Consider the following 25616-nt stretch of genomic DNA (forward strand, 5'->3'; position numbering starts at 1 on the left):
ATTAGGGACATCATGGGAGGCTCAGAGAGTTCAGCGTCAGAGGGCAGGGCCACCAGCTCTCCACTCGGGAGCAGAGGACGATCACGTGTGGCCAGTGCCACGGAGGCCCTGGGCTTCTACTTCCTGCGGCTCGTTGGTACTAGGGGCGGTTCAGAAGCGTAAGCAAGAGAGAGAATTCCAACAGGCTGGTCTTGTCCTTCCTAAGCTCAGCCCGGCCTCTGAGACTGTGGGCCTTCTGGAAAGCGATCAGGGGCCCGGGAACACTCGGGGCAGCTGATTCAAAGGCCTTTGAGGAATCCTCGAGAATACTGCAGCACTGCCAGGGACACAGGCCAAGGCCTCTCGATCCGTGCAGGGGCTGTGTTCGGCGCCTCTGGCCTTGATCCTGGCATCCCACCTCTGGGAAAGAATGTTTAAATATTGGTTTGTAGTATTAAAACAAGAAGAGCAGAGAAATAGAAAAAATGGACTTTTCTGTTGATTGCAAAACCAAGCCGCTGTGAGGGGCCCCAGTACAAACATCTTCCTTAAAACCAGCTATGCGCTTGCCATGCAGCTGCCATCCCGACTGTGAAGGGGCGGCTCGTTACAACCACTAGCTTTCTTCCTTCTCTCCCTAGAATCGTTGCCCACCTTAAAAAGAGACATTTCCTTACTTTCTTTTCAACTAATCACTTTGGTCATCTTTGAACGTGATGCTTCCCCTTCTTGCCCTGAATCCATAGGTGTAGGCATCCAGGTGGCCTCGACCATACTGGGATCCCATGGAAGGGGCTGGAGCAAGTAAACAGGTGGGGGAGGGGAGGGGCTGCATGGTTGTTGGGGGAGGGGAAGGAAAACTGTGCCATTAGGAGGAAATGGGGACAGGACCCCTGAGAGTAACACAGCAATGACAAGCCCCAAGGAGCCTTCTAGTGCATTTACCAGCATATTCCCATTCCAGGGGAAAACTATATATTAAAGACCCTCATTGTTTTCCAAAAGCCGACTGTTCTCCACACTAATGACAGCAATGGGGAAGTCTGGAATCCGTGTCAAAGCCCCTGAGACACCAGGTTCCACCAAGCGGACTTTGACGGTGTCCCTCCCACCTCCTTCTGGGGGTCAGGCCCTGCTTTCTAGAAAGGAGACCCCTGGCCTTGATTGTGGCCTCCCGCTGGGCAGGCCCTGCTGTGAGCTGAGCCCCTCCAACTCTGACCCTTGGCTCTCTCCTGTCACAGCGGGGGCACTGGACGAAGCGCACTGGCCAACGGAGTACCCCACCTGCGGGGGGAGGAGACAGTCACCCATCGACCTGCAGTGGAGAAAGGTTCAGTACAACCCCTCCCTGAAGGCTCTGAACCTGACAGGCTATGAGGTCCAGGCAGGCGAGTTCCCCATGATCAACAATGGCCACACAGGTAAGGGGCAGGTGGCAGGACGCTGTCCACAGGCGCCCAGCAGCGGCGGCAGGTGCCAGGGGCCAGAGCGGCACACGGGAGACACAGAGCGCAGGCTGGGAGCTGCAGGCCACAGGCGGGTGGTGGCCTCCACCCCAAGCTGCACGGGAGAGCCTCTGTCTTTGGCCTCAATTCTTGGCTGGCTCCTTCCTTCTGCATATTAGCCTCTCCCCAAGCTCACTCTGACCCAGCCAGTGGGAAATGCAGCTGACAGAGGCCATGCTGTTGAGGCCCCTGATCAGCCTGTGAGGTCCGCGCACCTGTGCCCTATTCGGATTTTCCATATTTTCTGTATCGAGTCTGATTGGCTCACAATGCCTGACAGGCGGGCCCAGTATTTCTCAAAGGTTTTGTTTATTTTATTTATTTATTTTTAAAGATTTATTTATTTATTTGACAGTGTGAAAGAGAGAGAGAAAGAGCACAAGCAGGGGGAGCGGCAGGCAGAGCAGCAGAGGGAGACGCAGGCTCCCCACTGAGCAGGGAGCCTGATGTAGGACTCGATCCCAGTACCCTGGGATCATGACCTGAGCCAAAGGCAGACGCTTAACCAACTGAGCCACCCAGGTGTCCCTCAAAGGTTTTAAAAAGAGGCTCTTGAGGTCTTGAATTGGGTCCTCTTATAGGAAGGGGGTGGAGGTCAGACAGGAAAAGGCTGACCTGGATCTTGGAGACACCCCACTTCAGAAGCCTGGACTGTTCAGCTGGAAAATCTGTGCTTTATCTTTACTGAACATACTTTTGATTTTCCAAGTGGGCCCATCTCCCCTGAGCCTCGTGATACCCTCCACCCCCGGCAAGGGGTATCGTTTAGGCCGGAGGCCAGTGGCCTCGGGAGGCAGAAGGACTTAAGGTGATGCAGTCTCTGGTGGCTGAGCCGGACTCAGACCCCCAGCCCCCATGTCCGATTCGTTGACCACGTCCTCCTCAGACACCCCCACCCACTTCCACATGCTCTGGGCTGGTGTACTCCCACCCACATAGGTTCATGGAGGTCACAGGACTTAGATCTCCTATTTGCACGATGGAGAAGATAAAACCAGTTGCCCTTGATGGGGCTGGTGGACACGGGAGAATGAAGATCGATAAAAGGCCTCAGGCACATGTGGCCGAAATCACTGAACTCTGCAAAGAATTCATGAAAGCCTGATTCAATCATTAACATCAAGCTCCTATTTCCAAAGTTACTCTCTGAAGCCTCCAGCAAGCTGGCAGGATGGAGCTTCCCCTGCTCTCCTTGCCCTTGATGAAGAGGGGCCAAGGGTGGCAGCTGAGGGCCAGGGAGAAGCTTGATTGACCCCACCAGGACAGGCAGCCAGAAGTATCAAAGGATCGAAGACCCCATAGGCACCATGGGCTGTTTCTGTTGCATGCCTGCTGGGTAGGGCTTTGTGCTGAGGACCCAGGAGAGGGGAGGGGTTAGGAAGGTCCCAGCTTCTGGGGAGGCGGGGCTTACAGCGGCCACCTCCTCCCAGTTTGGAGAGGGCCCTGGACCTTCCTCCTATGGGCTGTACTGGGCTCTCTGGAGGCTGGAAGCCTGTAGGGTCCCCCATCTACCCTATATCATATCAAACATATTGGAATGCCCTCAAATGGCTCCCATTACTTATATTTTTTTGATGTCAAGTATTTTGAAAGATTTTTAGAATTCTTTACAATTGGCTTTACATTGTCAGCAAGCTCCAAGCTTCAAGAATTCTACTGAAGGAAAAAAACAACAATACCGTAACCAACAAATTTCCAAATCTAATAACATTTTGATGAGTAAGTTTAAAAATAAAATTGATATGATATAATTAAACACTTACTAATTTTGATTTTGTAGGGTTCTTTTTAGATTTAGGAACCAAAGATGGATAGATATATGTAATATACACACACATATTTTTAACTGACTTCATTTTCTTAGAGCAGTTTTACGTTCATAGCAGAATGAAGAGGAAAGTGCAGAGATTTCTCATACACCCTCTGCCCCCACATACACTGTCTCCCCATTGTCAATATCACTCACCAGAATGGTACGGTATTTTTTTAAAGATTTTATTTATTTATTTATTTATTTATTTGTTTATTTATTTATAGAGCGGGGGGAGGGGCAGAGGGAGAGGGAGAAAGAATCTCGAATAGACTCTGTGCTGAGCATGGAGCCCCCCGTGGGTCTCTCCATCCCACGACCCTGAGATCATGACCCGAGCTGAAATCAAGAGCCAGCTGCTTAACCAACTGAGCCACTCAGGCGCCCCTAGAATAGTACTTTTTTTTCTTTCTTTCTTTTTTTTTTTTTTTTTACCATGGATGAACCCACCTTGACACAACATAATCACCGAAAGTCCAGAGTTTGCCTTAGCGGTCGCGCTTGGTGTTACGCATTCTATGGCTTTGAGCAAATGTAGAATGACAGTATTCATCGTCACAGTATCATACAGGGTATTTTCACAGCCCTAATTATCCCCTGTGCTCCACCTGTTCATTGCTCCCCCTCCCTCCCACCCCCTGCAGCCACTGATCCTTTTACTATCGCCATAGTTCTGACGTTTCCAGAATGTCACAGAGTTGGGATAATACAGTATGTAGCCTTTGCAGATTGGCTCCTTCCATTGAGTAACGCATTTAAGGTTCCTCCATGTCTTTTCATGGCTTGGTAGCTCATTTCTTTTTAGCATTGAATAATATTCCATTGTCAGGATAGACCACCGTTTATCCATTCACCCACTGAACGGCATCTTGGCTGCTTCCAAGCTCATAATTCAGCAATTATGAACAAAGCTGTCATAGACATCCATGGGCAGAGTTTTCTGTGGACATGAGTTTTCAGATCCATTGGGTGAAGACCAAGGAGCACGATGACTGAGATGTATGGTAAGACAGTGTTCAGTTTCGTCTTCCAAAGTGGCCGCGCCATGTTGCGGCCCTGCCGGTAGCGAATGAGTTCCTGCCCCTCCACACCCTCCAGCATTTGGGGGTAATGGCGCTCTGGATTTTGGCTGTTCTGATAGGTGTGCGATGGTATCTCACTGTTGTTAATTTGTATTTCCCTGAGGACATACGATGTGGAGTCTCTTTTCACATGCTTGTTTGCCATCTGTACATCCGTGGTGCGGTGTCTGCTAAGGTCTCTGGCCCATTTTTTGATCAGGTTGGTTGTTTTCTTATTGTTGAGTGTTAAAGGGCTCTTTGTATATTTTGGCTAGGAGTCCTTTATCGGATGTGTCTTTTGCAAATATTTTCTCCTAGTCTGAGGCTTACCTTCTAAGTCTCCTGATAGTGTCTTTTACAGAATTGAACTTTTTATTTATTTTTTAAAAGATTTTATTTATTTGAGAAAGAGAGAGAGGAGGAGTGAGCACAAGCAGGTGGAGGGGCAGAGGGAGAGGGAGAGACAGACTCACTGCTGGGCAGGGAGCCTGAGGCAGGGCTTAATCCCAGGACCCTGGGATCATGACCTGAGCCGAAGGCAGACACTTAACCGGCTGAGCCACCCGGGTGCCCCTCACAGAACAGAAGAATTTCATTGTAATGGAGTCTAGCTCATCAAGGATTTATCTCATGGATCCTGTCTTGGTGGTGTGTCTAAAAAGGCATCACCACACCCACGGTCATCTAGGTTTCCTCCTATGTTATGTTCTAGGAATTTTATGGTTTTGTATTTTACATTTAGGTCCGTGGGCCACTTTGAGTGAATCTCGGTGACAGGCGTGAGGTCTGGGTCTAGACTGGTTTCTTGGCATGTGGATGGCCTGCTGTTCTGGCCCCGTTTGTTGAAGAGACTCCATGGTACTGTCTTTGCTCCTTTGCTAGAGATGAGTTGAGTAGATTTATTTAAGAGTCTATTTCTGGCCTCTCTTGGTTCCATTGAGCTACTTGTCTCTTACTAACACTACCTTCTACTGATTGTCGCTTAATAGTAAGTCTTCCAGTCAGGTAGTGCCAGTCCTCTAGCTTTGTTCTTCTTCAATACTGTGTTGGCGATTCTGGGTCTTTTGCTGCTCCACAGAATCTTCAGAATCCGTTTGTTGATATCTACAAAACAACTTGCCGGAATTTTGATTGCATGACTCCATAGATCAAGTGGAGAAGATCTGACACCTTGGCAGTACCAACCCTTTCTACCCAGGAACACAGACTATCTCTCCATTTCTTTATTTTTTATTTTTTTATTTTTTTAAAGATTTTATTTATTTATTCGACAGAGAGAGAGACAGCCAGCGAGAGAGGGAACACAAGCAGGGGGACTGGGAGAGGAAGAAGCAGGCTCATAATGGAGGAGCCTGATGTGGGGCTCGATCCCAGGACTCCAGGATCACGCCCTGAGCCGAAGGCAGACGCTTAACCGCTGTGCCACCCAGGCGCCCCTATGTCTCCATTTATTTATTCTTTGATTTCTTTCATCAGAATTTTGAACTTTCTCATCTAGATCTTGTGCACACTTTGTTCAATTCATACGTAAGTACTTAATTTTGGGGGGAGCTCATACACATGGCATCGTGCTTTTGATTTCAAATTCTACTTTGTATTTACATTTTTATGTACCCTATCTTTTATTATGAGATTCAACAGATATAAAATGGTATTTCGGTAAAAAGAAATTGAAAACACAGCTGGATATTGAGACAAACTTAAATTGCTACAAGAGTTTCTAAAGCTTATTCTCAATTTCCCTATTTAGTCGCGGACTGGTAACAGTTGGTGGACCAGTACTCATTGATTAACATATATATTCTTTATCCCCCAAAATATATATTCATAGGCTCCAGAAAAGCTTACAGGCCCGAGACATTGGGCCTTTAAAGGTCAGTGGGAGAAACAACACTGTTCTCTTAGTAGGTACTATTAGTCACTCCATTTGTTAGGCTCCTTGAAAGGACGGATGATCTGTCATTCATCCTCCTATCTCAGTACCCGGCACAGAGCCTGACACAGGTCAGATGCACTTGAGGGGAAAAGACTTACATGTGAAAGGATAAATCCCCAAGTAGGTGCCCAGAGTGAGGTAGGGTTCTTAGCAGGTTCCATCTCTGAAGGCTGTGGGAGCCAGGCTGGTTTTGTCTTAAAACAAACAAACAAAAATACGCACCCCCCTCGCCAAGACCCCTTTCATTTTGAAATAGTTTTAGACTGGAAAAACCTCAAAAATAGTACAGAATTCCCATATACCCTTCTCCCACTTCCCCTAATATCAACATCCCATAACCTTACTACCTTGATACATACAACACGATCGACTATTTCACAAACCCTTGTGAATTTCATCACGTTCCCATAGATGTCCTCCTTCTGCTCTGAGACCTAATCCAGGATCCCACAATCCACGGAGCCCTCTTATCGCCTTGGTCCCCTCCAACCGCAGTTAGTTCCTCCATGTTTCTTTGACCTTCACGACCTTCACAATTTGCTCTCGTTTTCTTGAGCACAGAAAATGCGTACATCACGTGATTCTTCTGGCTTGAAAAGAACTTGGGAGAACTTAGTTTCAAGCAAAGAGGAGCACCTTCTGCTAAAACTTAGATCACTTTTCGGAATCCGGGAGGTGAATTTAGCAAGTCTATTTTGGGGGACAGGTATTTGGCTTCACCTCTTCAAAGGCCCAGTAATGTGCTCTGAAGCAACATCGCTGCCATTTTTCAACCCAGCCTGGGCAATCCTGTGGATACAACTAGGGCAAAAACACTCTGTCTGCAGGGAACTGTGTTTGGGGGAAACATACCCAGCAGGAGTTTTGTCACTGCTCACGGGGGCTAACTGTCCAATTAGAAAGCTCTGGCCTGGTGTTCTGCTTTCCGATCTCTTGGCAAAGATGACTCTGCACATCTTCTTTTAAAGGCTTTTCCTTTTTTTTTCTCATGTGAGCATCAATTTGGAGGCTGGCCGCGTTTGAAGCACCAAATATGAATCATCTGCTCTGCCAAAGTGCATGTTAAACTCTTTGGGGCCAGATTCCTGCTTTACAAGCGTATGAACTTAATCGCAGCTCCCCGCTGCTTTAGGCAAATTGGAAGGGAAGAAGGGGACATTATTGATAGATACCAATCCCTAGCGTTTGCTCTTTAAGGAAACCTATTTGTTTATAATCCTCTTTGATGACTTTAAATGGAAACGCCCGGCTCAAAGACTAGATGCTGCCTGTCCCTGTCCCAGTCCTAAATTATGTATAGATCTTTTTCTGCGTCACTCTTTGCTGTCACCCTCCCGTGTCTTCCTTTTCCCTGGCTCATTCCAAAATGTAGAGATGTCTCTGAGGCCTGAGCCAGTGAAGCGAACAACGGCAGCTAGGCGACCAGGGTGACCTCCCTGGAGCCAGTCTGTAGGGCACAAGCAGGAGGAGGAAGTGGGAAGAGTGGCCCATTTTCCCGCTGGCAGGAACTTAACACTTGAACGCATCCACGGATAAGAACAGCAAGTTAAACCTCAGGCCAGGAGCTCTTGTGTTTCCAGACTTGCTGTAGAATTTGGTCTCTTGTCTTCCGAAGACAAGGGGAGGCCTGTAATGGGGACATCCTATCCCGGCCATGCCCCGTTCTTGGCCTGGTCTGCCCGCCCCCCTCCCGTGACCTGTGTGCCTCTGAGCAAGTCTTTCCACCCCCCAGGTTGACTTCCTCGTCCATAAAACAAAAGCAGTGAAGCCTGCAGTGATTCTCCCTTTTATGGGATGGAGTCAGCTGGTCGTTGGGCTATTGCTTTTTCTTTTTTTCCGAATATTTTATTTATTTATTTTAGAGAGAGACATCGAGAGATAGAGAGAGAGAGAGAGAGAGAGGGCACTAGCAATGGCAGAAGGAGAAACCGCCTCCCCGCTGAGCAGGGAGCCTGACGTGGGGCTTGATCCCAGGACCCTGGGATCATGACCTAAGCTGAAGGCAGACGCTTAATGACTGAGCCACCCAGGTGCCCCATTTTTCTTTTCCTTCTTTTTTTAAAACATTTTATTTATTTATTTGAGAGAGAGAGAGAGAGAGAGAGAGAGAGAAAGCAGGAGCAGGGGGAGGGGCAGAAGGAGAAGCAGACTCCCGGCTGAGCAGGGAGCTTGGTGGGCTATTTCTAAAAGGGTACCCAGGATGACATATTAAACACCTCAACTTGGCCTCACTTACAGTACTCTGGGAGTAAAAGTCATCAAACTAGTCCCAAGAAGGCCCCCTTCCTATTCCTACGATGTGGGCAAATTACAAAATTGGCCAGAAGTGGAGAGTGGCATTCTGGTTTCCACACCCACTGGCCATATTTTTTAGGGCATCCTCCTTCCCTAGGGCTGACAAGCTGGCCTTGCCACTCCGTGGTCCTGCCCCTGCCCTCCAGGTCTGGGTAGGAGGGCATGTGCCCTGATATGGGCACCTGCCCAGCCCAGCTCTCTCATCCTGCCCTGTGTGCCAGTCTCCTCCTCCCCATGGGTGACCCTGCTGGTGGAGTTCTAAGCCACTGTCGTCCTGGCTTGCCCCATAAGTGGGCAGGGGAGCAGGGGAGCTGCCTGGCCAGTAGACCTGACCCATCCATACCCATCTGCACACTCGCAGCCCTTGTTCGTCTTCTCTCCCAGTGCAGATCAGCCTGCCCCCGACCATGCGCATGACGGCCACCGACGGCACCGTGTACATAGCTGAGCAGATGCACTTCCACTGGGGTGGCGCGTCCTCAGAGATCAGTGGCTCCGAGCATACCATCGATGGGATCAGATTTGTGGCTGAGGTACTCTGAGGACTCCAGCCAGGTCCTCTTTTCTCTTTCAAACCCCACAGTCACTTTCCTTAGTAAAACAACCAAAGGGACTGCATGGTGACAGTCAAATCACCCTAAGGTTTTGTTTTTTTTTATTCATTCACGACTATTTATTGATCCTTGTAATGTGCCAGGGGTTCCAGCAGGGTCCCCGCTCTCCCAGAATGCACAGCAAGGCAGGAGTTTATAGCCCATGGAATGGGGCAAGCCCTCTGAATTTCTACGTGTTAGATTTTCAGGGTTGTCTCTGTCTTACATAGATCTGTCCTTAGGATGACCATGGTTTACAGTGTCCTCCAGAGCAAGGTGACCCATGCCCACTCCTGGGAGACCTCAGGAGAACCCAGTGGCCTCATATGAGCCCTCTGGACACTGCTAGCTTGTCTGCCTGGAGGGACTTGGGGTCAGGGAAATGCCCTTGAATTGCCATCTCCCCAGAATCCCACTCATGCTCTTTCTATTCTTGGAGAACTTTCTGGTCTTGATAGATCTCATACTCAGATGGAAGGAGGTCAGAGTTGTTTGGGAGGGACAGGCTGAGGCTTGGGGTGGAGCGTCTTTCTTTTCATTCTTCCCTGAGAACCTGAAGTATTTGAAGTCTGTGTGGACCGCCCTTGACTTACACTTTCTTGCTCCCACAGATTCACATCGTTCACTACAATTCTAAATACGAGAGCTACGCTATAGCCCAGAGTGAACCCGATGGTTTGGCTGTGCTGGCAGCCCTCATTAAGGTAGGCTGAAACGACAGACGTGAAGTCATAGACTGGCGTCCAAAGTATCAAGTGTAGACAAAAGGTCTTCCTTCCTGTCCCTCCTCATCTCTTTCGGAACTCACCACTCTCGAAAAAACTCTGAGTCAGTGAAGCCCTTGCTCACAGTCTTTGTGTTCCTGTGTCGCCAACCTCAGGGAGCTTGGATAAGTTGGACACCTGACTTAAAAGAGCTAGGATCACAGCACAGTTGGCCAAACATTAACTGGCCTGAGGGCAAGGGGAAGCCAGCCACCTGCCGGGCAAAGACAACACCTCTGGTTTTCTCAGAAAGTCTCGAGGGCAGGACTTGTGGCAAGAAGTGGTCAGTGAATTCAGTTTCCCTAACAAGTGTTAAGTGGGATAAAATTGCCAAAAACCAACCATTTCCCTGCTCTGGAAATGAACCACAGACAAACAACAAATTGAGGCATTTATTTGTGAAAAGTGGCTAAAATTTTGAGCAAGAACAATGAGGTTATTCCTATCCCCACCCTCTAGCTTGGTCAGCAAAGTGGTTTTACTGGGGCAGACTGGACAGGAGAACCAGCAGCCTCACTGCCTGGTGGTGGGGGACCCACTTGATTTGGAATGTGAGTTGAAAACCCATGCTCCAGGCAGTAACAGTAAAAGTAGCAAGCTTGACAGAAAAGACAGGAAACAGAGGGAACACTTGCAGCTCTGATCATCTGAGGTTGCAGATCTAGTTGAGGAAAGTACCAAGTGGCAGACCAACCAGAAATGTAATGAGAGATCCTGAAAATGCGAGAGCCGCAGAAGGGCTGTGTGAGCTTCCCGAGATGGCCTGGTAGCAAGCAAAAACTGAGGCTGACCTGAGAACTGGCTGATCTCTGAATGTGCTTCTCAACCCACACACAGATCCATCAGCAGAGGGTGTGAATCTTCAGGACTTGAGGGGTTTGAGCGGCAGGCTCTGCTGAAATCATTGAGCTGACCACAAAGCTATGCTGACCCTAAAAATAAGATTTAAGAACAGAGTGGAGACATCAGCTGGCAGTGGAGACACATCCTGCAGGTGAAGGCCAAGCAAATTACTAAACAGATATACAAACAAAAACTCTCTGAACAATTTTTAAAAATCAGAATTCCTATTTACTATCATGTTATTTAAATGTCCAGTTTTCAAAAAAAATTTGCACATGCAAAGAAATAGGAAAATATGATCCATATTTAGGAGAAAAAAATGCAGTGAACAGATAATGACTCTGAGTAGACCCAGGGATTTAGCAGACAGGATTTTCAAACAACCTTCATATACGTGTTCGAGGAATTAAAGGAAAGTATAATGACAATGACTTAAAAAAGGGAAATCTCAATAGAGAAACAGAAATGATAAAAATGCACCAAATGCAAAGTCTAGTGTTGGAAAGTATAATAAATAAAATGAAAAACCCATGACATGGTCTCAAAGCACATATAAGGCAGCAGAAAAAGGAGGCGGTACATTTGGAGAGAGAACAAAGAAATTATTCGATCTGAGGAACAAAGGAAAAAGATTGAAGAAAAATGAACAAAGCCTTAGAGATTCATGGGAACAAGATCACACAGCCCAAACAGACGTAATAGGAGTCTTGGAGAGGAAAAAGAGAGAGTGATAGAAAAAAAATTGAAGAAACAATGGCCCCCAATTCCCCAAATTTGATGAAAAAAATTTACTAAACCAGGAAACTGAACAAAATCCATGTCTAATCAGAGTCAAAGTCAAACTGTTGAAACCAACAAGAGAAAAAGGATTTTTTGTATAAACAGGGGACTGACACTACAACTAATAGCTGACTTCTCGTTAGAAACAAGTCATCAGAAGGCCGTGGAATGACCAGCAACCAGGAATCCTAATCCAGCTAAACCCCTTCAACAATGAGGCGAAACAAAGGCATGCCAGATAAAGAAAAACTGAGATAATTGCTGTCTTACAAGAACTATTACAGAAAATCCTTTTGGCTGAGAGGCCAGTGACTCATCAGACAGTAACTCAAATCCACAGAAAGAAATGCAGGGTGCTGGGAATGGTAAGACTATATACAAATATTTTTGTCTTGTCTTTAAAACATTTCTTTTAAAAAACCCATAAGATTGTTGAAAGCAATCATCATACCACTTATTGGTAGGTTTACGATATAGGTAGATGTAATGTCGGGGACAAAAGTGGAGAAAATAGAAAGAAATAGAACTAGCTTGGAGCAAAGTTGCTACGTTTTATGGGAATTAAGTGAGTATTAACCTGACATAGGTCGTGACAAGTTGTATCTTGAACAGTAGTTCCTCCTTATCCTTGGTTTCACTTTCCCAGGTTTTAGGTACCCAAGGTCAAGTGCAGTCTAGAAGAAAATGTTCCTTCTAGTGACGTATTCCAGTAGCCTAACGCTAGGTCACGGCGCTATGTCATTCACCTCCTTGATCTCATCACGTAGGCATTTTATCATCACGCGTCATCACAAGAGTGAGTGCAGTACAATAAGATATTTGGAGAGAGAACGACCACATTCACATAACTTTTATTTCAGTATATTGTTATAATTGTTCCATTTGGTTATTAGTTATTGCTGTTAGTCTCTTACTGCATCTAATTCATACACAGAACGTCATCACAGGTGTGTACAGGACAGAAGGTGGTATATATCGGGTTTTATCTACCCCTGGTTTCAGGCATCCCCTGGGGGTCCTGGAATGCATTCCCTTCGGATAAGGGGGAACGGCTGTAATCACTAGAGCAAATGCTAATAATTAAAAACGGTTAGGGGTGCCTGGGTGGCACAGCGGTTAAGCGTCTGCCTTCGGCTCAGGGCGTGATCCCGGCGTTATGGGATCGAGCCCCACATCAGGCTCCTCTGCTAGGAGCCTGCTTCTTCCTCTCCCACTCCCCCTGCCTGTGTTCCCTCTCTCGCTGGCTGTCTCTATCTCTGTCGAATAAATAAATAAAATCTTAAAAAAAAAATAAAAATGGTTAAATGGTACACGGAAAGTATTTGTTTCACACAAAAGGTGGAGAGAGGAACAAAAACACCACGAGGCACCTAGAAAACTGGTGGCAAGCCGCAGTCACAGATCTAAGAAATCGGAATTCATGCACAGCGAAGAATTGGATCAACGCCACTGACTGAAAAGAACCATTGAAAATCTACCTTTTTCACCAAAAGCAATTTTTCTGACTTCTAAAATGTCAGCACTCACACAAAAATTGGTCACCCGGGAGTGGGCAGAATTGGAGCCGTTTTGCCTTGGACTGAGGGCTGTCCCGGCTCAGTCACGAGTCCCGAGGACGAGGAAGCAGCACATGAGACCAAGCCCCCCCCCCCTTGTCACAGGGAACCGGCCTGCGGCAGGCCCTGCCCAAACGGGGTCACCGGGGGTATGGTGACAGTGACTTTGGGCCATGCCCTGAGAGCCTCACCGGTCGCTGCTGAGAGAGCTCTCTCCCTGGGAGCTGCCGAAACGCTTCAGTCCGGCCCCCCTGGAAGAGACTAGTGGGCCCGGGCAGTTGGTGGCAAAGAACAGCCAGGTTTTCTCTCCCCGGACAACTGGGGCGCGGACGGGCTGCCTCCTCCCTGCCCTCCAGGCTCTGCCCAGTCGGCAGGGACACCACACAGCTGGATTACCGGACGGAGGCCCCTTTTGCACTCGGTGAACTGCTCCGTGCTTCTCCCCCAGGTCAAGGATTACGGTGAAAACACCTACTACAGCAACTTCATCGCTCACCTGAAGGACATCCGGCAGCCAGGTGAGGAAGGCCCCCCGCGGCGGGTGGCGGGGAGCGCGAGGTGGGAACAGGGGCCCAGGAAGGGGGATGTCGGCCCAGAGGGTGGCGCACAGGCCCCGCCAGGCGAGCGCCCCCCTCCCTGGGCGAGGGCTCTCCTGCAGGCAATTCCTGCTGTCGGCTCAGGCTGCAAACACCTCCGAGAAACCTGTCCACAAAGCCCACCTGTTGCCCCCACAGTTGGAAGCCAGGGTACCACGGACTGGGGACATCTTCGCCTCACCTCTGGTTCCCGCGAGTGGCGATGACTCTGGGCACTAGAGAGAGAGAGGTCCTCCTGAGTTCCAGGCTGAGACAGACCTCGAGAGTGAAGCCCCTCATTGTCGCGTCTGGACAGGGCTGGGCTTCCTTTCCTCTGCCTCCAGAAGGGGGAATTCTTGTCCGAGTGGCCACCTACCCTTACAGTGGTGACCTGGACAGCAACCGCATCAGCCTTGACAGCGAGGCTTTGTGCTTGACTTTGGCCATCTCTCCCTGACTTCAGGTCCTGCCCCTCCAGGGGGTCCCTTGACCTCCCACCTAGGGGCCTTCTGTTCTCATCAGTGCAGGAGTGGGGATGGGGGTGGGGGGAGAGGCAGGGGGAGAAGCAGACTCCTGTCTGAGCGTGGAGCCTGACGACGCAGGGCTCGATCCCAGGACCCCAGGATCATGACCTGAGCTGAAGGCAGACACTTAACCGACTGAGCCACCCAGGAGCCCCTTGCTGTTATTTTTATTTGTAGCTGTAAGTATGAGCACGTATTAACACTGCCTGGAAATCCTAAACTACTCATCTGGGCCTTCGCTTTTCCCCTCTCCAGAATGCTTATTTCACATTTTCTCCCCTCCCTCGAAGCCCCCTGCACCAGCCCCCGCTTCCCCTTTGGAGCGGATTCCATGCCTTGTTCCTGCTTCACTGGGAAGGCGGTCAGACACTCACTCATCTTCTCAGCCCGTCTGCACCTGCCTCGCCCCACGTGCCCTCCCCCGTTACAGTGGGTGAGAGCCCCTGTGCCCCACCAAGGCTGGCCCTGCACAAGTGCGCCACCGCCCCTCCTTCTCGGGGTCCTTCCTTCTGCTCGCCTCTCTCCTGTCCCGCAGCCCGAGTTCTTACCGTTCACCCGTCATCCCGCTCAGCCCCCACATCTGTGCTCTAATACCTCCCGGTTCAAAACACCAGCAGACACGACTCTCTTTTGCCCCAGCCACTCCCTTGCCATCCTCCCATCTTCCATTGCCTTTGAAGCGCCCTTGAAAGCATTGCCTCATGGTCCTGTTCTGTTTTCTCGCTGGCCCTTGGCTGGCCCCGGCTGGCCACCATCCCTTTATGGTCACCTCTGTCAGATCACCTGGCCGCATCTCTTTTCTCTTAATTGACCTGGAAACAACGATCCATCACTCCTGGCTCTCCTTCTGGCCACACTCTGGCTCACCCCCAGCTCCGCTCTCTTTCTGCCCCTGCTCTAATTAATGGTGGGGTTGCAGGCTCTGCCTTTCCAGGGGGCCTTATTCAGTCCCATGCCTCGACTGCCCTCTCTGGGCTGTGGACTCCAAAAATGTGCATCTGGTCCTCCACGCAGTGACAGTATCAGGCGGGACAGGTGCGGCAGGGCAGATGCAAGAACCAGCCGGCTGCTTTACGGACCCTTAGCAAGGCCAGCAGGAGAAGCCACAGGCCTGTGCTCTGAGCTGTTTCCTCGAATGCACGACCTCAGCTATTCTGTTTCTACAAACTGACCCACATCCATTTCCTTTTCTGATTCAAAAAATTACGCTTCTGATCAATACTGCTCACAGCACTGGCCTCCCTCTCAACTCCGGATTCCTCTATCCAACTGCTTGCTTGATACTGGCCTGTGAATCTAAAACTTAACATGGCCCAATCTAACCCACCCCCCAGGTTTGTCCCTAAACAGATTTTCTCATCTCAGCAAAGAGCATCATAATCCAGCCCATTGTTTAAGCCCCAAATCCCAGAATCGCTTTTTTTTTTTTTAAAGATTTTATTTATTTATTTGACAGAGATAGAGACAGCCAGCGAGAGAGGGAACACAAGCAGGGGGAGTGGGAGAGGAAGAAGCAGGCTCATAGCAGAGGAGCCTGATGTGGGGCTCGATCCCACAACACCGGATCACGCCCTGAGCTGAAGGCAGACGCTTAACCGCTGTGCCACCCAGGCGCCCCACACTTTTTTTTTTAACTTAAAAAAAATTATTTTTAAGTAGGTTCCACCCCCAGCATGGGGCTTGAACTCATGACCCTGAGATCAGGAGTTGCGTGCTCTATAAACTGAGCCAGCCGGTGCCCCTCCCAGAATCATTCTTCATTTTCCTCTTTCCATGATTCCTCACATCCAAACTATGGGCAGGTCTTACTGTTTTCACCTCCCTGCTTTCAATCCTCTTGTGTATAAGCTGAGAAGTAGAATTGCTGGATCATACGGTAACTCTATGTTTAGTTTTTAAAGTAGCCGTCATATCCTCTTCCTTAGCGGTTGCACCACGGTTCTGGAATTCTTAACTCGCTTAAATATATTACTCGCTATAATATATTAGTGATGAAACTAAATCTGTGCACTAGAGCCCTTTAGAAAGTGTAACTTGAAGCCTTTCCAATAACACTAACATTAAGAATTCTTTTTGCCTATTCATGGGATTATGCACGACTAGACTCCGACGCCTTGGTACAGCGAGCCTATTTATGTCTATGTAAAAACTGTAAAACCTCTTTGGGGCGCCTGGGTGGCCCAGTTGGTTAAGCGACTGCCTTCAGCTCAGGTTCATGATCCTGGAGTCCCAGGATTGAGTCCCGTGGTGGGCTCCCTGCTCAGCAGGGAGTCTGCTTCTCCCTCTGACCCTCCCCCCTCTCGTGCTCTCTCTCTCTCTCATTCTCTCTCAATGAAATTTTGAAAAAACCTGTAACCTCTTTGCCATTAAAAACATGCAAAGTGCTCAGGGAAAGTGAAGCAAAATTCAACTCAATTCCGTGTTTCTTCGATGGCGTCATGCTGAGCTCAGGGGCTCAGAGCCATGACATGAACAGAAGAGGGGTTCTCTAGATGCAGGGGTACCGGTGCTGGGAGTTTCCAGACACCCTGTGGCAGCGCCTCCCCCCCGACCTGTGCCTGAGCTTGGTTCCCCGGGGGCACGGCAGGACGAGCTCAGCACCGCCTGCACCCCTGCTTGGTTCTGAGTCTGCCTTTCTAATCTCTATCTGCCCATTTTTTAAAAAGATTTTATTATCCATTTGAGAGAGAGAGAGAGCGAGCACAAGAAGGGGGTGGGGCAGAGGGAGAGGGAGAAGCAGGCTCCCCACTGAGCAGGGAGCCCGACTCGGGACTCGATCCCAGGACCCTGGGATCATGACCCGAGCCAAAGGCAGACATTTAGCCAACTGAGCCTCCCAGGCGCCCCTCTATCCACCCATTTCTAAGTGAGCCCACACCAAGGAACTTCGTTCTTCCTTTGAGGGGCTCACCCCGAAGCCCAGCAGTCATAATTCCTTCTTTCATTTATCATAAAGCGTATGGTCTGCCCAACAGCCGTGATGACGTGAGGCTCCTGAGTACTTTCCTGTGAGCAAGTTCAATGTCCAGACTTCATAAGCACACCCCCTCCCCTTTATCCTCGGAGCAATCCTATTGAGCGTTCCCTTGGCACAGATGGGGGAGCAGCCTTTGAGGAGTGAGCCCCCGGCCAGTGCCACTCAGCCAGGGGGAGGTATTGAGTGAGTCTCTCTCCAGAGTTTTTGCTCTTACGCCCTCTGGGAAGCAGCAGACCGGGGAAATGTTTCCAACGATCAGCTTCTGTGTTCTGGTGAATCAGGAGATTCGAACATGGAGAGGTCTGACCTGAGCCGTCCTCCCAAGGGACACCGGTGGCCCCTCACATTCCTTTATCCTTTGTCCCCTCTGTTAGGACAAAGCACGGTTCTGAGTGGCCTTGACATTCTGGACATGCTCCCCGAGAACATCCACCACTACTACAGCTATTGGGGGTCCCTCACCACTCCTCCCTGCACTGAGAACGTCCACTGGTTCGTGCTAGTCCATCACGTGCCGCTCTCCAGCGCACAGGTAAGGCCCGGCGTCACCTCCCTCGTCTGCCTTTGACTGCTGGCTCACAAGAGTGCTCCCCTACACCTCACCTAATGCCAACACCTGGGCTCCTAGGGCGCTTTCATGCCCGGGGTTCCCGTACCTCACCTCTGTTGCCGTGGGTGATCCTACTAGAGCCGTGGCAGAGATGGGCAAGTTGAGGCATCAGGGAATCCAAGGAACCCTGGGCCTTGGATGCAGCAAAAGGACAGGGACCCGACCTCAGTCAGAGAAGAGCCACATGGTGAAGGCAAATATTTACTGAGCAGGTGCTCCTGCCAGGTACGGCTCTAGGCGCTCGATGGACAGAACCCCCGTGCTCATGAGCTTACGTTCTAACTTCATAAATGGCTTTATGCAAGGACATTGACATACTGACATCGGTAGCTCTTTGCCGTGCTAACACGCCTGCAGCCCTTTGAGGAGAAGAGCTCTATCAGCTACCTTTTGTTCCCCAACATAGTATGGGTGCAGAATAAATATTTGTTGGGTTAGTGAAAGGACAAAGGTAACTGAGGTTGCAGAGGCAAAGCTGGCATTTCCTTCTGAGTGATGTTCTTTCTCAAGAACAGATAGATCTTCTTCTTAAACTTTTCATTTCCCCAATGCAGGAAAAGGTGGAAAGACCCCTATTCAAGGATACCCACACGGAAATCTGTTTGTTTCTTTTTCTTCTTTCTGCTTGTGACCAAATACTCATAGAACACAATTAAGAGATGGTTGGAAGAATGGATGGATGGATGGATGGATGGATGGATGGATGGATGGATGGTTGGATGGACAGATGGATGGATGGTTGGAAGGATGGATGGATGGATGGATGGATGGATGGATGGATGGATGGATGCTCTGCCTGCCTTGTAGCAGAACTTGAGATCTTCTCATACCTGTTTTATCGGGGTTATATACCTAAACTCAAGCTCTAGTTCAATGGCTAATGATGCTCCTTTAAACCACCCAGTACCTCTTCCCCTCCATAATTCACTTCATGTGGCCTGTAGATTTGGAAGCTACAGAATTCCATAGTGGATCACGAGAACAAGACGCTCCACAATGACTATCGCAGGACCCAGCCGCTGAACAACAGAGTGGTGGAAACCAACCTCATGAGTCTCCCTAACCTGCGTAAGATCAACTCTTGTTTATCCTTTGCAATTTTTTGAGTCCTGTTTTCTTCCTTCTCTGGGTGGACCATGTCTTCTGGCAACAGTAGGGGAGGGAGAGCCAGCTGAAGGGCAGGGGCTCGGAGGGGCCAATCTGTACAGGGCATGTGTGGGCGGAGGAGATGGCTCATCTTCCCAGTCCCTGCAGTGAGGCCAGTGCGTAGAACAGAGGAGACCACAGGATGGACAGTGACATGATTTATCACCCACTTGGTCTTGGCCAGAGAGAGTAGGAGAAGCAAGATGTTCAGCAACATCCCGATACTCCCATAAGAGTGTAGGCTCAGGTAACCTTACTAAACACAACTCAAATTATTTCCCTCATGCCTTTATCTTGGTCTGTTCGCAAGCCCATCCCCAACTCCCACACGTTCCCTCGAGGTGGGGTTAACTAGAGCATGCATTGTTCACTACATTTTCTTGGGGATCACACCCCAGAACCAGGATGCTGGAAGTAGACATGACCAGTCCAGCCTTCCTGGGACCCTGTAACCCACTGGGTCAGGCTTCTTGGCTCACCTTATTGCTGTGGTTGCAAGAATGCAAATATTCTGCAGTTTTCCCGTCTTTAGTTTCTGTCTCTCTCTAAAATTGTGGTGAACTAGACACATTCCCTGAATTCATTGTCTTTATAGGCTATTTCTCCTAACCATTCCTGAAACCTTTACACCCTCTAATACCATAGAATTGGTCTCCAATCAATATTGCCCACTCAGTATTACCCCAACTGATTATATGTATCTTTCAAAACTTTTAAATCTCCAGACATGCTCCCCCCTCCCCATCAACAAAAGCCCATTTGTGATTCTCTCCCCATCTTTCCTTCCTGCTTCATTGATTGTTTTCCCTTGCATTTGTTTCTTCCTCTGACAATACTCACAGAGGAAAAAGGACACCAGTTATAATGATCATTTCCCCATATTACACTGTATATGATATTAACAGTACCAATTCCTTTTCCAAAGGGTGACATCATCCTAACCAGGTCCAAACGCTAGCTGCCTAGCTGAAGGGACCCATCTGCCTGATCTGCCTTCTTGTTCTAGTCCTGCCATGTTCCCATCGTCCCCGATAAAACGTTCACGGCTCTTGCAGCAGGCACATGCAGATTGTATAGTTTCCCACCTGCCACACCCCAAATGCTCTTACCATGAGGGGGAGAGTCGCTCCAGTTCACCCTCAGGAGGGAGCTCAGGTGGTTTAGATATCCGCCTCTCCGACCAAGACGCCCCACACTGCAGTTTGCCTTGATGTCCATTGTGCCCACCCTTCTGAGACCCGCTGTTCAGGATTATAACTCCAGCTTCCAGTAGGTGGTAAGAATTCTTCCTCTCCCACGCACAGCCAGGGGACTGGAATGACAGCCTCCCTTTGCTGTTAAGAGAACGGAGCTGGGCACCATTTTGCCCACCTGCCCTCAGACCCAGACTTCTCGTAGCAGTGCTGGTTTCCAGTCATCCCGGTGTGTCACCCACCTGATGTCTCATAGTTCCTTCAAAGTCCACCCCCCGATGGGTTAATATGATCAACCCATCCATAAGGAACGACCTGACAAAGAAGCAAGATTACAAAAGCAGGATAATGGCCAAGTACAGATGTCTTACAATTCATTATTAGAAAACACCCACGTCCCCTTCAAGTAAGGGCTTCTGAGCATCACATGAGAAACCAAGGTCCAGGGGAAGAGCCACCTTTGTCATATCAGCCCTTGGATTCTGGCAGCTTACACGCCTAAATTCAGAGTGAAGCTGCTTGAAGCCAATGGGATGGGAACATGGAGGGCATTCTAAGGAACCTAAAATCCTTCCCGTTAGTACAGGTGTGGGGAACGGTGTCTGGCTGTCCCACATGCTGTTTTCACGAGGACCACCAAACTTTTGATCTTTCTGTATCAACTCTTCTTTTTATAGGGTATAATCTAGGTCCTGAGTTCCAGCTTTATATAAACAAACTCGACAGTAAGCTCGAATACTTGAGAAGACTTATTGAAAAGAAGAATGTGAAAGAAAAACGCTACAGGCGGCGAGCGTGAAGCAGGAGGTGTGCAGACGAGGTGGCCCTCCCCCCGAGCCCATGCCCTGACCGGCTCCCCCGGCTCCCCCAGCTCCGACAAATCCTGTGTTGGGATCCCCTGTTCAGTTTCTGAGTAAGACAGGGGAAACCATCATCCGTGAGCGGAAGTGAGGTGGTGTAAGGGTAGGAGAAGGGGTTTGTTAGACGACACCAATGGGAATTGATTGGGATACAAATTTAAAGGAACTGGAGCCCTACGTATCTTCCTATCGAATCATGCATGTTGATCTGTGTAAATTACAAAGCAGCCCGGCTGGCCCTATGGGATTTAGGTGTAATAAAACGTCTTTGGGAATTTGTCATTTGAAAATTTCTCTTTTCTGTTCCTTTGTACCACTTTGAATATGCCTTCTTCGCCCTTCCCCCTGGGGACACCGGTGATGGGACAGAGATCAAGGTGGGAGGGGTTCTAGGACCAAGTTTAGGAAAAAGGAAAGAGTCTTACCTTGGGAACTTGTTGGGGGGAGGTCTGGAGCATTGGCCACACTGTGTGAGCAGAGGAAAAGTAGAAGAGCAGGACTGCGGGTTCCCAGGAGAGATGGGGAGGAGAGGGGAGGAGAGGAGAGAGGACCTCCCTGCAGATCTCGTCCTCATCAGTCAGATGGCGGCTGGGCCTTGTCCCTAGAGCCAGGTTCAAGAGCCAGTTCTGCTACTTACTGTCATAATCACTTACCGCGACCGTCGCCTGTCTCCGGGACGTGGTTTGAGCGCACTGATGCATGTTCCTGACTGAGGCCCCTTTCTTACTGCTCGCTCTTTGACTTCCCCATCTCCGGCCCAGCCCCCCACGTTCTTCCCAGTTCCTTTGTCTGCTCTCCTTACTGGCTTTGCTCCCACACCCATGCTGTCATTCTTCACCTTTGACTTCATTTACCCCTCAGGGCGGTCCTCAGCAGAGCGGCCTTTCTCCCAGTTCACTGAGACAGAAGCCAAGAAGCAGGACAGCCAGGTGACTCGCCCGCCACCGCCCGGGTAGAAGACGGTAGAGCCAGGATCTGAAGACAGGTCTTTTGTATCTGTTGTTGTTTTAGCTACAAAAGGCTTCCCTTTCATTTATCCATGCTTTGTGAAGCACCTGCCACGTGCCAGGCGTGCGGCTGAGGGATGGGGCACAGAGATGGGGCGGGAGGGATGGTTTCTACCCTGGGAGCTCAAGTCCCGTGAGCAGGACGGACATGGAACTAACCCATCGCCCTCTCCTGGGAGAACAACGGTTTGTGACCTCTGCAGAGGGGCTGGTGCTTGGCCTGGGTTGAAGGAGTTCACCTGGGGAGCCCAGCGGGAAGGCTCTCGGTGCACCTGAGCCCGCAGGGAAAGGGGGCGTGGCCGGGAGGTCAGGTGCGCCAACATCTCTGTGCCACTACGGTGTTGTGGATTTTCCGTGGGTGATGATGGGCAGCTGCTGCGGGGTGATGGCATTCCGCTAAGAGTCATCCTTTCCACCGGAAATGAGGGTCTGCGATGAACTGGAGTGGAGTTCCAGGGAGCGGCACTGCCCAGGGGTTTACGTAAACGAGTGAACGGAGATCACAGGTGTCTGTGCTTGAGAACAAGGGAAAAGGAACCAGAATTAAGTATAATGGTTCCCTAAAAGGGGAGGCAGAAGAAGAGTGGGGGATGGGGCTGGAAGTTGGGCTTTTCCTGAGCGCGTCTGTTCGGTAGTTTTAACTTTGGAACCTTCCGTTTTACGTCATTATAAAACAAAATTAAATTTTAAGATCTTTTTAAATCCCTACAACTTAAGTTAAAATGTGAAAACATAGTAAAAAGATCGAATAGTTGTACATTGAGTTGGTAGCACACACAGAGAGGATTTTTTCCAAGTTATTTTAATTTATTAATTTTATTTTTTAAGAGATTTTATTCATTTCTCTGAGAGAGAAAAAGAGAGTGGGGAGGGTCAGAGGGAGAAGGAGACTCCCCACTGAGTGCAGAGCCCAATGGGGGGCTTGATCCCAGGACCCCAATATCATGACCTGAGCTGAAGTCTGACGCTTAACCAACTGAGCCATACAGGCATCCCTAATTTATTTCTTTTAAAGATTTTATTTTTAAGTAATCTCTACACCCAACATGGGGCTCCAACCTACAGCCCCGAGATCAAGAGCTGCATGCCCTACCGACTGAGCCAGGCCCCCATCCAAGTTATTTATTTATTTATTTATTTATTTATTTATTTATTTTTAAGATTTTATTTTTTTAAGCGATCTCAACACCTAACGTGGGGCTCAAACTCCTGACCTCAAGATCAAGAGTCGCACGCTCCATGGACTGAACCAGCCAGGTGCCCTAGCCAAGTTGTCGTTAAACATGGTGCTTTTACTATCACACCTAGTGGGGTAGGTGTGTCCGAAGGACAAGAAGAGCTGCAAAGAAACCCAAACAGTACTCAGGAATCTTGTCAGTGTCTGGTTAGTACTAGCATTGCTATTTGGAAGCTGTGTGTGTGCACGTGTGTGTAATTGCTACATGTTACTATATGGACGTAATTACGTTTATGCCCCCAGTAACAAGATTTTCAGGATGATAAAACAGAGATCCAAATATAAAATCAAGAAAGCTAAGTAAAAACCCTGTAATCCTAAATTCGAATTGGAAATATCAGCATGAGTTGATAAATTCTTTTTCTAAGGGGCATGTATTTTATAGCCTCTATACTTCTGCTCACGGAAACAACCATGAGCAGCAGCAATGGATGCCTTGTGCCCAGACAGTGGTTTCTCTTTCCTACAGTGGGGAACCAGGGCTCCCTGGAGAGATGCCGAGTCCAGATCTGGGGCAAGGAAGACAGGATGGGTCTGGGATATCTTTTTAGGCTCAGAAAACAAGAAATTTACCTAAGATTACTGGAGTCATGCCCAAAAGACACAGGGGCCATCTGGAACGGGCTCTTGGGACAAACTAAGCGTCGAAAAAAATATCAGAGAAAGAGTCAAACTCAATGGATCAAAACCTATCAAATATATAGAAAATACCTGAGCTCATATGGTACTAACACAATGAAAGAAAACTCATCGGTCAACTTTGGAGGTTGCTGGGGGAACCATTTATTATTCTGTAAATTGACAAACAGAGGGGAAGAAGCAAGTGTTTGTCCTGCCTTTTCCATCCAAATTGTATTTCGGAGAAATCTCACAGTGGTTCCTGGGCTATTGTAGCCAATGACCACAAACTGCCTGGCTTAAAGAACAGAAATGTATTTTTTTTTTCCCCACAGTTCTGGAAACGATAAATCCGAAATCAAGATGTTGGCCGGGCCAAGGTGCCCCCAGGCCTCTATGAGAGAGCCCTTCCCCGCTTCTGCCAACTGTGCTGCCTCCAGGCCCTTCTTGCTCGAGGCTGCATGCCTCCCACCTCTGTCTCTGCCTTCGCATCACCTTGTCCTCTTCTCTCTGTGTCTGCGTCCCTCTTTCTGTCTCTTACGGTGTTTGTCATCGGCTTTAGGGCCCACCCGACTATCCAGGATGGTCTCATCTCAGAATCCCTAATTAAATTAAAAAATCCTTAATTGCATCTGCAAAGATCCTTTTTCTCAAATAAGGTCACATTTACAGTTTCTGGGTGGATGTATCTTTTAAGGGGGGGGGGCCACCATTCAACCCACTACAGGTGGTGAATGGAAATTCTTCTTGGAGCAATTCCGGCCAGTAAATTCAAAAGGAATCGTTCGCAACCGCAGCGGAGTGGTGGACGCAGGTGCTGACCCTCATCGGCTCCTGCAGGCTGAAGGCTGAGACGGTCTTAGTACAACAGACGGGTTGGGCCGGTCACCTCTGGAGATACTCGGCAGTGTTAACATCACTCGGCAGGAAATAAGGTGACATTCTGTGCCTCTTGGAGTACAGAGCAGTGCCAATGAAGACAAGCTGCAAAAGAGATTTTTTTTTTTTTTGAGCCTGAATCTAATTAAGCCTGTAGCTATGGGCAGTTTTTGGAAAATGCAGGGGAGAGAACAGGTGCTCACTGGGAAGACAAAGGCTCCATGAGGACTGTCCTTCCCAAGAAATTCCAAGCACCTGAGAAGCGTAGGTGCCCTGAAGGTGCTCAGGGACAGTGGGCCGAATGCATCCCGGCCACAGAAAAAATTCCTGCAAAGCAGCAAGGAAAGGACTAGCAACCTACGAGAAGAATCACAAACCGGGACAAGCAACCTACAGGGGAGGAGCTGGGAATGGCAACGAACTCATGGAAAGGCTCACTCTCACTAGTGATTAAGGTAATGAAAACAAAAACCATGACAAAGTGCCGTTTCTCACCCCCAGCCGGGCACAAACGTCCCAAAGTCTGACAATACCAAGAACTGCTGAGGACAAGGGACCACCTTCCTTCCCCGCTGGTAGGACTGTCAACGGGAACACACACTCGGGAAGCAGCTTTGTGATACCTGTAAAACATGGGGCATGGTGAGGAGACCAAAGTTGACGCCAGGATTTCCAGTTCACGGGCCCTCACCAGCAATGAGTGTGGCTTCTCACCGAGGCCCGAGGGCTTGGGAGGGAGCTCGAGGAGGGCTGTTTTCTGGAAAGGAGGCTCTAGCCAGGAAGCCGCGGGTCTGACCAGAAACTCATTTACGCGACAGTGTTCCTGGAGGCCCTACCAGGCAAGGCGCCACACTCCGGGAAGTCACGG

General features: G+C 49.1%; 1 protein-coding gene and 1 long non-coding RNA gene across 5 annotated transcripts in view; both read left to right on the forward strand.

Annotated features, from left to right (window-relative positions):
• CA6 (carbonic anhydrase 6) overlaps positions 1 to 21297 on the forward strand; it is a 38943-nt gene extending 17646 nt beyond the window's left edge. For 2 of the 4 annotated variants that reach the window (XM_008694762.2, XM_008694761.2), the window contains 7 exons: positions 1221 to 1400; positions 8971 to 9119; positions 9791 to 9883; positions 13571 to 13640; positions 17573 to 17730; positions 18753 to 18876; positions 20825 to 21297. In XM_008694762.2, coding sequence (XP_008692984.1) covers positions 1221 to 1400; positions 8971 to 9119; positions 9791 to 9883; positions 13571 to 13640; positions 17573 to 17730; positions 18753 to 18876; positions 20825 to 20946 — 896 coding nt within the window. In that variant the 3' untranslated portion in view covers positions 20947 to 21297. The remainder of the gene's footprint in view (positions 1 to 1220; positions 1401 to 8970; positions 9120 to 9790; positions 9884 to 13570; positions 13641 to 17572; positions 17731 to 18752; positions 18877 to 20824) is intronic. The other 2 variants (XM_008694763.2, XM_040645744.1) reach the window with 1 other exon arrangement.
• Positions 21298 to 21507: 210 nt separating this feature from the next.
• Positions 21508 to 24500, forward strand: LOC103666680. The gene is made up of 3 exons (XR_569591.2): positions 21508 to 21992; positions 23192 to 23398; positions 24205 to 24500. It is a non-coding gene; the product is annotated as an uncharacterized LOC103666680 (long non-coding RNA).
• The last annotated feature ends 1116 nt before the right edge of the window (positions 24501 to 25616 follow it).

The sequence above is a fragment of the Ursus maritimus genome, unplaced genomic scaffold, assembly GCF_017311325.1.
Source record: "Ursus maritimus isolate PB19 unplaced genomic scaffold, ASM1731132v1 scaffold_32, whole genome shotgun sequence".
In the NCBI taxonomy this organism is placed as follows: Eukaryota; Metazoa; Chordata; class Mammalia; order Carnivora; family Ursidae; genus Ursus; species Ursus maritimus.